Source organism: Amia ocellicauda, chromosome 22 (genome assembly GCF_036373705.1).
Source record: "Amia ocellicauda isolate fAmiCal2 chromosome 22, fAmiCal2.hap1, whole genome shotgun sequence".
Lineage (NCBI taxonomy): Eukaryota > Metazoa > Chordata > Actinopteri > Amiiformes > Amiidae > Amia > Amia ocellicauda.
In genome coordinates, this window is record NC_089871.1 from 13,698,546 (window position 1) to 13,713,360 (window position 14,815).

General features: G+C 46.6%; 1 protein-coding gene across 1 annotated transcript; it reads left to right on the forward strand.

The window, feature by feature from the left end:
• The first annotated feature begins 1,010 nt into the window (after nucleotides 1-1,010).
• On the forward strand, nucleotides 1,011-14,611 carry cilp2 (cartilage intermediate layer protein 2). Its single transcript, XM_066696297.1, has 9 exons — nucleotides 1,011-1,074; nucleotides 7,082-7,177; nucleotides 7,830-8,099; nucleotides 8,344-8,526; nucleotides 9,024-9,185; nucleotides 9,322-9,636; nucleotides 10,373-10,481; nucleotides 10,764-10,921; nucleotides 12,183-14,611. The coding sequence occupies exons 1-9, from the start codon at nucleotides 1,011-1,013 to the stop codon at nucleotides 14,609-14,611; spliced, it is 3,786 nt and encodes a 1,261-aa protein (XP_066552394.1).
• Nucleotides 14,612-14,815: the final 204 nt, after the last annotated feature.

Here is a 14,815-nt window from a genome sequence, read left to right on the forward strand (position 1 = left end):
TGCACTTATATTTTGTAAGTCGCCTTGGCTAAGGGCGTCCGCTAATAAATAAATAATAATAATAATAAATAATAGGACAGAGTGACTAAGGCCTGCGCTCTACACACAGACTACAACAACCACGACATAAATGTTACCTGCTGCTGAGCTTCAAAAAACACATTTCCTAACGATTAGCTTTTTATAATCTCACAGATCTTTAACGAATACCTCAGACGGGGAGCAGCTGTATCTGAAATATCCTCCTGGTTCTGCCTGGCAGACGCAGAAAGCTATTTCACTTACACGAGGACAACGTGAGGTATTTCACCAGTCACGCGACGCTGTTCTTGCGCGTCAGTCCCGTCGTAAGTGGTTAAAGGCTGTTTGCCGTGGCGGCGCGGGGTCTTTCGTACACCTGTTGTGTGAGATCTCCACCCTGTGCTGGAACTCGATGAAAGGCGACCACTGAAACGCAGAGGAATTCAGTCAATTACAGCGAGCGACTCCGCGAGTGTGTCCGAGCTGCTGAGTGTGAGCTCCTGATCGTAAAACAGATGGTGATCAAATGAACACAACAGCCCCAACCCCTTCCAAAACACACCCCCTCCCCCCCCACCCAAACACTCACACACTTTTTTATATATATTTTTTTCAGTCTTTCTTAGATTTTTCTGTTTCTTTTCTCTCTTTTTTTGAGTGATTTGTCCGACACAGACATTAGACGAAACCCGCTGACCAATGGGTGTGTGGAAGGGGCTGGCCCCCAGTGTGTGCAGCAGATACCCCCCTGTTTTAAACCCCCGTGTTCCCAGCTGATTCCCAGTCAGAGAGGTTAGAGACGAGCACCACACACAACCTGCATCTGAGGGGAGATTTGCATTTATCTGACCTTTTTTTTTTATTTTAAAGTTGGCAAACAGGGCATTCTTCTGGATTGGCAGGAGGAAAGAAGAAAGGAGAGAGAGACCGAAAACAAACAAAACAAAAAGAAGAAAAAAAACTCAGACGGGGACTGGAAGAGTGGCAGCATGTGGCGCTCCGTGAAACTGTTCATCGTTTTGCCCATCGTGATGACATTGGCCCTGGCAAGAGGTAGGCATTTTTTTTTTAAAGTATATAATACAGTATATTATTATTATCATTAACTAATACATTTCTTAGCACATACATTTCATTAGAAAAATGTGAGCATACCCACTGAAGCTTCGCAGTGGAAGACAGAGGACAAGACGTCCAGCAATCATCCAACTTTGCACAAGTTTTGGAATTGTCAGAACCCTTCAGGGTCTATTTTATTTGTCCCTAACTTCCTACAGACAGTTAACTACCAGCTACTGCGACACACACACACGTAACATACAATTGTTACAGTTTAATTTGTGCTGAGAACTCGTCTCTGTCACTGCACAGCTACCTTTTATTCAGGTTGTTCAGGTACAGCTGTGTCCAGATGTTACAGCATTACTGTGTCAACAAGGTCTCCCTGTCAGGCTGCTGTGCTCCCCAGCTCCTGGCCCACCCACTTCAGCCCCGCTGGATCCCGACACCTGTGAATCCCAGAGCCCAGTCTCTACTGGGTTGGCGCGGATTCGAGGATGAGAGCGGAAATAGGGAGCCGTACTGGCCTAATATAGGGGGGAAACAAGGGCTATCAAATGAGATACTATAACTGTATAACTGCCTTTCCTTTCCATGCGTCATGTGTTTGATGTCGTCAGATGCAGATCTTGTGAAGGAACCGATCCACTGCCACACACACATGTAAAGACAGACTGAAGACACCGAGGCAGGGTTTTTCAAACACGTATGGTCCGAACAGTGCCGGCAATGGGCCTGAGTGGGATGGGTAAATGACACGGACAAGGAGAATTGTTTTTGGAGCCCTGGGCCCCCTGTCTTTTAGTGCTTTTTCTGGTAAGGCTACTGGAAAGCAAGGAGATGGGTGTCAGTCTTGTTTTCATGCGCCGCTCTGAGACGATGAGTGGCACAGATAGGGAAGCGCCTCCTGCTCATGGCGAGGGGGGGCAGTAAACGGCGGCAGATTTCTTTGCTCTCCGCCAACGTGAGAATCAGACGATCTGCCCATAAATCTGCCAGCGCTGCGTTAAAGCAGGTTGGCTGGAGGGATGCTGTGCCAGGGCTGCTCATTAAACCCCCAGCAGCAAGACTTTATTACGACGTGCCTGGAACGGCAGCAAATCTGACTGAAAAACAGACAGCTTCTTTATAATAATAATATTAATAAGAATTATTATTATTATTATTAGGAATCCACACAATGTTACCTAAGCAACGTTGCATCTCTCTCTCTCTCATACTTTATGAGCCGTCTCCCAGTTTACGCAGAGAGCTGTTGCCTGATGTTCAGGACAGGATGTACATCACACGTGTGAAATGGAACATTGTAGCAAACCCTGCTCCAGTTAAGTCATCAGCCAGGTGCCGTACAGACCGGCAGTAATGAGACGGGGGCGGCAGTGCCAGGCAGTCTTTACACGTGCCGTACCTTGCCTGGACTGCAGCCATGTCATGTGCATATTAACGCCACCGCAGCTGCATTACGGCACAGGCCGTTTCCTCCCTGGATGAGATTTCAATGCAGTACACTAGGCAGCCATCTAAACAGACATTTACACTGTTTAGAGAGAACGGGAGGGAGGGGAAAATAAATATATTGTGTAATCCCTCAGATTCACGTATAATAAAATAAAAAGAAAAGGCTGTTAAAAATTAAATACCTCCGTTTCTTATTTCTGAGTGCATTTAAATGAGTCTGGTTCCAGGAAAAAAGGCACTAATAAGATTTAATTGACTTGTGCAAGTCCGCCTAGGTGGAGATCCCTGCTGAACAGCATCTCAACACCCATCAGAGAGAGAGCGGCTTTGGGAAGGAGTTACCAGTTTACTTGACTTGACAGCTGTGATTAATAACTTGGCTTTGCAGAAGAACGACCAAGGGAAATGCTCTCTTATAGGAATATTAATATACATACATACAAAATAACAAATTTTAAAAACAAGCAACACTTTATTAGCCACACGAGCAGCGCTGTGTAAGATGAGAACAAAATGTTTAGGTTTACAATCTGCATGATCTAAAGGAAAGAGCAAAAAGAAATAGAAAAAATGCAGAATGAAACTGTTAATAGGTTTCTATTCATCTGGAATCTCGCTGAATGTTGAAGATGTAATCATGAACCCTGCTTTTGGGTTTGTGATTCTGTATATGTATGTATTTATTTTGTTGCTGATGTCTTGCAATGCTGCTTTAGTGTGACTGCTAAAAATCTGCAATTTTACACAAAGACTTACATTTCACACACACACACACACACACACAACTGTTTGCTAATTCTTTCTGGTTAGATCTTCCAATATGTTTAAATGGCATTCAGGTGGAACCAGCCAGACCTTATGAAATGGCCGAATCTCTGCCAATCAAAGTCTGGCAGAAACATCTGTCTGACCTTACTAAATGGTTGCGGTGTAAAAGTTAATAACCCCTTTTCTTCATCTTCTTCTCTTTTAATGCGTTTGCTTTTCATTAGCTGCTGGCTTGGACCAAATCTGTGAGTGAAAATGTGCAGAACACTAGGGTTACGAAAGGCAAAATAAGAAAAGGTTGCCTTCAATGGGTTTGGTATTCTAGTCTATATTTTATTTTGCATTACCAAATACCCCACAGGCCTTTTCTAAACCCCACACTCTAAATACAGCACCTAAGAACACAATCATTGTCCACAGCAATTCCAAACACGTCCACCATGACAAGACAATGGAAAGCAGATCTAGAAGTGGATATCCTACAAAGGCTTGACTCCTGGGGCTCAATGGAGTCCTATTTTTAACCCTTTTCTGATCCTAATAACAACTGATGCACAGTATTCAGGTTTATTTCTAAACCACCCATTCCTGGGTCTATATTAAGTGGTGCATGTTCCAGTAGACTTGACCCCCCACCGTGCCGTATTGTTTTCATTGCAGTGATTACATCCTGTCCTCATCCATCCTCACTGGGGATTTCTCTTGACAACCTGGATTGTATCAGGGTCCTAAATTAGGGGGATGCGTAGGATTTGTGCCTTTATAGTCTTTATAGTGCAACAGTCAGCTTAATAATAATAATAATAATAATAATAATAATAATAATATGAATTATATAAAGACTTATAAAATATGAATTTAAATACAATATTATTATAACATATTTACTAGTGGGACTTTTTGGTGGCTCCCAGAACCCATGAAGAAAAGGCACTACCATATAATCTAGTTACTCCCTCCACCCCAAACCATTCTCCCTCATCCACATGTAAACTTAAACCTTCAGCTCTTTCAACTTTCCTTCCTCTACACTAATTAAATTGTTGTTTTAAATGTTATGCTTCACACTCCAAGGCCCTTTTAAAAGCGGTTTCTGAAAAATAATTTTTAATTAATTGAAACTCATGCTTCCAGATGTTCTCTCTCTCTCTCTCCCCCCGAATGTTTCAGAAATAACGGTGATTAAAATGCATGACTGCTAAAAATAAATCTGCTGTGGAAATCTGAATTTGGTGGACGTGAGCAGCTGTGGTGCAGGAGAGACGGGAATGGACAGATTTCAGGGTTTGGTTGGAAGCAAAAAAGTAATAAAAGCTCATTCTAGATTGACACACTCTCGGTTCATATTGTTATAAAGAAAAAAAGGGTTGTGGTTGTAGCTCAGTCCAGACTAGATTCAAAACCAGTTACCTAAAACAGAGCTGTGAAACTCAAGACACATTCAAGCAAGACCAACAACGTTCCTGACCTGACCCGTCATTCAACAAAATACACTATTTCACTGAAAACATCAGCCAAACGATGTCATACTCCTGTTTTCTTTAATTATTTCCATGGTTACAATAATCCTAACATAATAGAGCCTTATTCGTGTGTCTTTTTACAAGGGGACGGGACGGGACTGCTCAATGGGAAGCCAAAGGTGAAAAGGTGAAATGCAATGAGACGCACAATAACATGGCTAGCTCTTCAAAGCACCATACAATCTGCTCATTGGTAACTGGGCCAACTAAAGACATTTCACTACTGTGCAATGCCTTTCTGTCTGTCTCAAAAAGCTTTCCTTCTCTCTCTCTCTCTGTCTGTCTGTGTGCGTGCAAGCAGTCAGTGTTGATGCAGACAGCTGCAAGTGGACAAGTGCATTTCCTCTATCTGTGCTGTTGAGAGAGAAGGCTGCAGTCTGTATCTGGCCAGGACATTATCGAAATGAACGGCCGGGCTGCGAGTATCAGGTTCTCATTCTTTAGTGAGTAGGTCAGGTGCAGACGACCGGAGAAAACAGTTAGCCAACCCAAGAGACTGATGTATACATTTCTGGTGAAATGAACATCTCAACGTGGACACAATTTCAGTGCCTGGAGCTCATATGTCTTGGTCTATGTCACCACCTCTGTTCTACACTGCAGATCGGAGAATGGGTCTGCAGACCTCGTTGGTAGGGTTGAAACATCACACACCCGGGTCAAATACCACTACATACATCAAATACTGTCTCAAATGTTGTATTTGAAAAAGTACTAATTGTATCCTATTTGACAATTAACTATTGATATGTATTTTCACTAGTACTTGATATTCTCCATTTGCAATCATTTGTATTTGAATCAATGGGTTCTATTTGAAACTATAACTTTATCTATACATAACAACACCATAAATGTAGCACAACATTAACATAAGAAGATTAAAAACTCAGTGTGAGATTCCTAACATTATCCCAACAAGGAGAGCGGGAGAAAAATATTCTGTCTGAACCAAAAGTCTAAATTGGTCACTTTCATTAATTCCTTGTCCCCTCCCAGGATCTATTAGCCAATGAGAGGAGGAGACGAGACAGAGAAAGAAAAATGGGTTTGTTATAAGTTGAGTTACTGCATCTACTGCTGGAAATATATCTACTTGCACACATAACACATAGTCAGTCATAATACTGTTAACAGTTTAACTACAACACAAATGTGGCCAAAACATGACAGAGAAGGTAGAGACTGCAACTCAACGTTCACTCTCAACTGGAGTGCTGATGTGTTGGTAATTGTAGACCATCTGTGTTGTTGTTCTGAGTTGGTTGTGATGTACAAATGAGATTGTATTTTCAAATACAACCCATAAATTGAAATACAAAAAATTGTAAACAATTGTGGATTTACTTGTGGAAATCCATATTTGAAGTACTTGCAAATTACATGCCAATAAAAGTATTTTCAAGTAGATTCAACTATTAATTGTGAAACAGGATACAATTTATAATGTTTTTAATAAAATTTTGGAAATGAATTGGAAGTACAGAAAATATGTATTTGACCCAGGTCTGGAAGGTAGTGGATGGACTCGTTAGGAAAGTGCATATTTCCATCCTCTGTATGAACCAATATCTGTACACTGGATTAATTAATCCTTTTAAAACAAGCCAGGGAAAAACACAAAATGATCAGAATGTGCACCTCAGTGACAGAGAGTCTACTGTATTTCCGTGTGGACCTCTGTGCTACACAGGCCTGGCAGGCCCTCACTGTCGAGTGCTGTGTTTGGCAGGTCCGACTCTGGCACTCGCTCGAGCCGTGTGCGCTCCCGCGGGGGAGAGAGGAATCTGAAGTCATCGGGTGCTCAGACAGGCAATAGACACCGCTGGATAAGTAGCACTCAAATGGCACAGGGACAAAGAGCCCTGAAACGCAGACACCCAGCACTGAGCCGCTGGCGCTGAGCTCACTCTCGGAACAGTGCAGACCCAGAGAGACGGAGCGAGAGGCCTGCTGTTCGTTTGGTAGAAAAAAAATCAAAATGAATGTGCTGTTTTTGCTAGAGTTGAGTGAATCTCACAGGAGTGGTGCTCATAAATCTGCACCAGAAAGCACTGGAGCAAAAATCCTTACCATAAATAAATGACAATAAAACAGGGCAAGAAAATTAGGAGCAACTAAGTGCTCCACATACCTAAAGCCAGGGATTAGATTTAAACTGCAACTTAACGGGTCTGGACGCACACTTCTTTTGCAGTCCTTGATGGGTTTTCTCGACTCCTCACAGTTTCTCTTCTCCTCATTTCCCGCAGATCCCAGCTGGAATGAGTCGCGCTCCCAGAAGCGGAGACAGGTGGACAGAGGACGGAAACAGCGCTACAATGTGCTCCTTGAACCCCAGACCACAGGTGACACACTTACACTGACTAGCCCCCCATCTTTCAGATCAGCAATTATTTTCAGTGTGGTTAAAAGCAGCCTATTGATCAGACTCACAGTCCTTCATCTAGTCAGCCAATGCCACAAACTATCATTCATTTTTAATCCAGTAAAACTGACACATTTTGATTATAATCTACCATAAAATAAATGCCACAAAAATATACCCATGGGTAGCTCTATGCAATACTTTTTAATGACGGGACACAAAGTGTCAATGCAAATTCTGACCAATCAGGAAGCAGCTCCCGCTTAACTCAGCGTCACTAACACCGACCAATCACAATTCAAAGTGACACAATCACTCAGCCACCATGACCGGCAGGCATGTCACTTTTGTCATATAAACTGCTGCTGAAGTGTTGATGGGTTTGTAAAGTGAGCACAAGAAATTAGTTTTGCTGGTGGGAGCTTAGAGTGATCCCCAGGTACATCAAATTGAAGATTTAGTTAAAATATACTACATTGACAGCTTTCTCAAAGTGGATAAATTAACTAAATCTGTTTCAACTGGCACAAGACATTGGATTTTTCACTCGCTCCCAATGGTGCGAATGTAAATCACATGTGGCAGCGTGGCACTCCTTCACAGTTGAGTCTGACCTTCGTCTCCCACTGCAGGGGTGATGGAGTGGACATCCTGGTTCAACATCGACCACCCAGGGGGGAACGGGGACTACGAGCGGCTGGAGGCCATCCGCTTCTACTACCGCGAGCGGGTATGCATGCGGCCCGTGGCCATGGAGGCGCGTACCACCGACTGGGTGCCTGCGGGGGATACCGGGGAAGTGGTTCACTCCAGCTTGGACCAGGGCTTCTGGTGCATCAACAAAGAGCAAGCAAATGGCCGGCTCTGCTCCAACTACCACGTGCGTTTCCAGTGCCTGCCAGGTAATTCCAAACCAATTAATTCCAGCGTTTCATAGGTGGAAAACGAATGCCTAATAAGGATGAGATTGCATAAGCCAGATATATCAAATCATTCACTGAATGGCCTCAAATCTGCTTTCCTGGCAGTATGAGCACAATCTACAGTGCGTCCCGCCCCTCTGCTACACCACCATGGTCAGGAGGTTTCCAGGACACCGACATGCAGTCGTAGCTCACAGCCGGTTTCGGTGTCTGTCTTCCCCAGAGCAGGCGTACTGGACGCAGTGGTCAGCATGGGGCCCCTGCTCCACCAATGCCTGCAGCGATGTGGGCATCCAGGTTCGCCAGAGGAACTGCCAGAGCAGCCAGTCTGGGCCTGCCCTGCGGCTGCCTCTCTGCGAGGGCAAATCCATGGAGAGGAGGCAGTGCGAAACCCCACCCTGCCCAGGTACCGAAACATAAATGTATTGTGTTTTTATTTATATTTATAGTTTTTTCAATTCCCGACACCAGTCCAGATTCAATTAGGTGCCGTATCAAAGGCCTCTTGTGAGTGCGTTGCCATCCCTGGGCTTTGATCACAAACTGCCACCCCCCTAGAGCAGCCCCTGATGTTGTGTCACACCTCAGCTGTGTTTGCATCCGCAGCACAGCCCCTCTCAGCAGTCACATCACGTCTCTTAAGGCCCTGCTGGTGCTAATCAAAGAAGGCTCCATTAACAGGTGCTGAAGCCGTGCAATTCCCTTTGGCTTCGTCCACCTCCTCTGATTTTTATTTACTTTTTGAGCAAGATGCATTATTGATGTAGTGTTAATAGGGGGCTAGCTTTATGAAAATGCATGGCATTGTTTGATGGCTTTCATTAGAAGCGATACCACACTTATCATTGATGAGGGAGATGCCGGCTGCCTCTCACCTTCTCCTGATGTCTATCAATCTAGAAGCCAAGTGGAGCCCCTGGGGTCCCTGGGCGCCCTGCACCGTCACCTGTGGTAAAGGTCATCAGGTCAGGAGGAGGACCTGTGTGAAACCCTCGGGCACTGATGGGCAGCACTGCGTGGGACGTCCGGCCGAGCTGCAGAAATGCGGCAAATCTCCCTGCCCAGGTAGAATAGGAGTAGAAGTACTCAGATGCATCAATGCAATATGTCTATTTTCCCCCACTGATATTTCCATGCTGTTGTAATAAATATCTACCCTCCTTAACACTTTCTATCCTCCTTGTCCCTGTGCGTGTCCCAGCATGCCTGCGCATGTGTTCGGAGGGCCGTGTGAGCGACGACTGCAGCCGCTGTGTGTGCGACGGACATGTGCTGCGGGGGGAGGTGTTCTCCACAACGGGGGGGCCCATCACCGGGGCAAGAGTCTTCCTGAGCAACCAGCCCAAGATAATACGGGCCCGGACAAATGCCAAGGGGCTCTTCCAGATTACCGGGGTGTGCTCCTCTAACGAGACCCGCATCACCATTCGGAGGGAGAAGTTCATCCCCGTGACCCTCTCCGCCTTCAGCAACAGCACCGGCATGGCATCGGTGCGAGCGTTTCTGCAGTCAGCAGGTACGTTCTCCTGCTGCAGCAACCCATCTAATTTAATGCTAGCTCTGAGGAAGGGCACTATTTGTAATATTTAATGTGTAATGTGGATATTTGTATGCTTTATGCTGCCTTGGTTAAGGGCACTTGCTAAGAAAGATATAGTAGTAGTAGTAGTAGCAGCAATAATAAAAATAATTTTGTGAAAAGGTATCCAGACATTTCAATTGCAGATGTAACCCACATCTGGGCTAAAAATTGTCAGCCATGCTGTTACTCACCTGTCAGACCATAAAGCACTCCATCGCAAGATCCTGCAGGAAAACAGAGGATTCTCAGGAGAATACTTGCACAAATCTGGAAAGAGTCTGGCTGCAAAACTCTGTAGGACTCCAGCATAACGCCCACAGGATATTGTGTACAAGGATCGTGCAGGATTGCTTTATCATATTGTGCTAAACAAGTGCGATCAGCTGCAGAATTCAGGCAGGAGTTTTTGACTACACGTGTGAAGAGAGTAATAATATAAAACATTAGTGTTACACCGCTCTTGGCCTGTTTTTTTTACCACATCATCCAAAAACAATAAAATTTCTCAAAGACCCACAAACTTTTAAACTTCAAGCTTCGTTTAGCTCTCGACAGCTCAGATGATTAAGTGTGGGAAGTCATGAATGTGATGAATGGGCTGTGTAACTTTCCTCTCTCTCTCTCTCTCTGTCGGTCTCTCTTGCTCTCTCCCTCTCTGTGTTGATTGCAGAAAGGCCGTATATTGTGAAGCACCCTGAAGATAAGGTGCGCTATGAAGGACAGCGGGTGGCTTTCTGCTGCCAAGCCACGGGGTTGCCCATGCCAGAGAAATACTACTGGTGAGGTTAAAGCAGTCCCGTATATTAGAGCAGCAACAATTGTCTGCTGCTTTTCACGATACACAAAATATGTCTTGAGGCACAACAATACCCTGCAACTATTATAATCCTCTTCAAACTGCATTCTGGAGATGGTGCTCAGTTGGTCCAATCCCCGCCTTTTTTTATTGAACTCCTAGACACAACAAGAAGCAAGGAACCCTACACTCCTCAAGGACCAGGGTTACCAACCCCTTTCCTGCCTAAGCGATGACTGATAACAGTTAATGCTTTCCACTCCAGGTACCACAATGGGACTCTGCTGGACCGGCAGGTGTATAAGTACGACGCGGACTTGATTCTCAGGGACCTGAAGCCCTGGCAGGCGGGACAGTATCATTGCAAGGTCAGCAATGAGATGGGGGCCATTAAGTCCTCCACTGCCCACCTCAGCATTATGGGTAAGTGTGTGTCTGCATTTCGCTACATGCTTATCTGTCTAAGATTCTGGGACCTATAGAGAGAACAACCGTTTTATCCCGTGACAACCATGTAAAGGAACGTGTGTGAGTCAACGTCAGTTGTGATTAACATACAGTTCCCTGCATTCGCCACCCATATGAAAGTATTCCAAACAACGTGAGGCACATTCCTTAAAATTGCACCTTCTTGTGAACTGACAGAAAGTACTCTGCTTGTGTTGGAGTGACTGAGCTGCGTTATGCGATTGGAGGGAAGGATAAGGATAAGGATATGATCTCCCCCCTGCAGAATACATTATTGAGCGAGGTGTAATCAGATCTCACCACCCATTTTCCTTCTGTTTTACTGTTATGGAGATGCTGCACAATCCAGTTGTTTTCCCGTGCTGCAGACACACCACGGCCTCGACGCACACCATTACCAATATGAACGTGTCCTATGGGGAACTTGGGATCGTGAGCTGGGCTCCATTCATCCTGGTGGAAACCAACCCTCTCAAAACAACAATGCCTTTACGCAAAGAGAGACCTCGCTAGCCGCAGTGAAACCCAAGCTCCCATCCCAGTGCTGTTCTTCCCATTGAAGTGAAGTCCAAGTTTGACAATAAATTCATATTATTTTAATGCCAAGTCAGACAAGTATGCGTCTCCATGTCCACCGGGGACAGACATGCATTCCTAGCCTCCCCTTGACGCTTGTTAGCCAAGATATAGATTGACATATGGGCCTGCTGTGTAGTGTGCTAAAGCAATCAGCGCTGGGTTTCCCCAGGACGGATCAGTTTGCTTTGAAACAATCCTCGCAGTATGCTAAATATGTCCCAGCGAATTAAAGCAGCCAAAGTCTTTGTTCTTTATGTGCCGCGAGGCTGTGGAGTTATTATCCTCTAATACATTATATACCCAGAGTGCCTGCTTGTGCATTTATATTTCGGGCTCCACACAGGTCTTAAAGCTGGTGCTTACACATAAGTCAGGGTAGAGTATGATAATAAAAAAACAAATATTATTTCTTAAAGGCAGTGATATGCACAGTGGTTATAGATTCTGCTGATTAGCTCTCTGGGATCTGAGTAGACATGATTGTATGAATACACAAAATTAACAGAACTATCATTATTATTTTAATATTATTATATATGATTACAATAATACAAATTATTATCATCATATGCACTAAAGCAGGGAGTTGCATGAGTTTCCGAGGGTCACTGTCCTGTTTTCATTCTCTATTCTGCAGCGAAAGGAAAGCCAGCCTGTGCAACCAAGCCTGAGGATCACCTGATCAGGCTGCCCATTGACTGTGTCCAGCCGGGCACTGACTCGCTGTTCTACAACACCGGACGCTGCCCCCACAACATGTGTGCCGGGTCCATGGACTTTGACCTGCGCTGCAAGGATGGCTCCGGCTACTGCTGCGGGGTGAAGCGTATGGAGACACAGGAAATCAACTGTGGAAGCTACACCCTACCCATCCGGGCAGTGGTCGAGTGCGGCTGCCAGAAATGCATCCAGCCCAAGGTGCTGGTCCGGGGCCGTGTGGTGGCGGCTGACACTGGTGAGCCCCTCCGTTTTGGGCACATCTACATCGGCAAAGACAGAGTGGGGACCACAGGCTACCAAGGGAGCTTCACCATCGCGGTGCCCTCAGACACCAAGAGGCTGGTGGTGAACTTTGTGGACAGGATGCAGAAGTTTATAGACACCGTGAAGGTCTTCATCTTTGACAAGAAGGGAGGTGCCGTCTATCACGACGTGAAAGTGATGCGCAAGCAGGAACCGATAAATATCAACTCTGTGGAGACAACCACTATCTACCTGGGGGAGATCAAAGGCGAGGACCCCATTGGCAAGATTGTCATACCTCCCAACTCTTTCCACAAAAGCAGTGGGGAGGTTTATGAAGGCACCGTCAAGGCTTCCGTGACCTTCCTTGACCCCAGGAACATCACCACAGCCTCTGCTGCGCCAGGAGACCTCAACTTTGTGGATGACGAGGGGGACATGTTCCCTCTGAGAACCTACGGGATGTTCTCAGTGGATTTCAGAGACCAGTCCCACCAGGAGGTCTTGGGAACAGGGAAAGTGCAGGTGTACCTGGACACCGAGCACGTCAAGATGCCAGAGCACATCCCCAAGATGAAGCTGTGGTCCCTCAATCCCGACACAGGCATATGGGAGGAAGAAAGCGACTTCAACTTTGCCCAGGCCACCGGTGGGGGAAGTGGCCGCAGCAAGCGAGAGGAACGCACATTCCTAATTGGGAACATGGAGATCCGGGAGCGCCGGCTTTTCAACCTGGACGTGCCAGAGAGCCGTCGCTGCTATGTCAAGGTGCGGGCCTACATGAGTGACAAGTTCCTGTCCAGTGAGCAGCTGGAAGGCGTGGTCATCAGCCTGATCAATCTGGAGCCTATGGCTGGTTACTCCTCCAACCCACGGGCATGGGGCCGCTTTGACAGTGTGATAACTGGCTCCAATGGTGCCTGCTTACCTGCCTTCTGTGACGCTCTGAGACCAGATGCCTACACCGCTTATGTCACAGCCACTATGGGTGGTGAGGAGCTGGAAGCAGCAGCCTCTAGCCCCAAAATGAACCCGAACATCATTGGCGTGGCACAGCCTTACCTGGACAAGATAGGATACCAGCGGACTGACCACGAGGATCCAGCCCTCAAAAAGACTGCCTTCAAAATCAACCTGGCCAAACCAGACCCCAACAATGTGGAGGAGACCAACGGGCCAATATACCCCTACCAGAACCTCATAGACTGCGAAAACGCCCCTGTGGATGCCAACCACTTCCGCTTCTTCCGTGTGGAAAAGGACAAGTATGAGTACAACGTGGTGCCCTTCCAGGAGAGCGACCTGACCTCCTGGACTGGCGACTACCTGTCCTGGTGGCCCAATCCGCAGGAATTCCGGGCCTGCTACATCAAGGTGAAGATTAATGGGCCTGTCGAGGTCATGGTGAGGTCCCGGAACCTTGGTGGAAGTCACCCCCGGACGAGGGGTCAGCTGTACGGCATCAGGGACATCCGCAGCACTCGGGACATGCGGCTGGCCAACTCGTCTGCAGCCTGTCTGGAGTTCAAGTGCAGTGGGATGCTCTACGACCAGGATATGGTGGACCGCTCCCTCATAGCTGTCATTCCTCAGGGCAACTGCAGGCGAGCGGGCATCAACAACCTCCTGCAGGAGTACCTTGTCAAGCACCCTCCACTGATGCAGAACAATGAGTCCCATGTCTTCAACATGCTGGCTCCCGTCGACCCCCTGGGGCACAACTACGGCATCTACACCGTCACCGACCAGAACCCCAGGCTGGCCAAGGAGATCGCCATCGGCCGCTGCTTCGACGGCACCTCGGACGGGTTCTCCAGGGAGATGAAGACCGACTCCGGGGTGGCCCTGACGTTCGCCTGTCCAGAGAGGCCCATAACTAGGGAGAGCCTTTTCCAGCGGCTCCAGACCAATCCCGCCCAAACTCTGTCCCAGATGGCCCGCGACATGAGGGAGTCAAGGGGACAGCAGGTTCGACGAGCTCCCTCCCAGGTGGTGGCCTACCCTTCAGGTGCAGGGAGTAGAATCCCAATAAGCCAGAGTCGCAGAATCCAGGGAACAGCTGGGAGGAGAAGAACCCCAACCCGAGGGCAAGCCCAGCAGTAGTTGGTGCAAGGTGAGTGCCTGGTTACCTCACAAAACAACATCAGCTCTATCTAGTCCTGCCCACAGTGAGGAATGGAATACTTAATTTTTACTTGACACCATAAAAGGTGCTTCAAGAGATCCATTAGTATAAATGGCTGTAATTTCTGTTCTGGAGGTCAGATTTGAGATTTATTTTTTACACACGTTCATAAGACTTTGAAG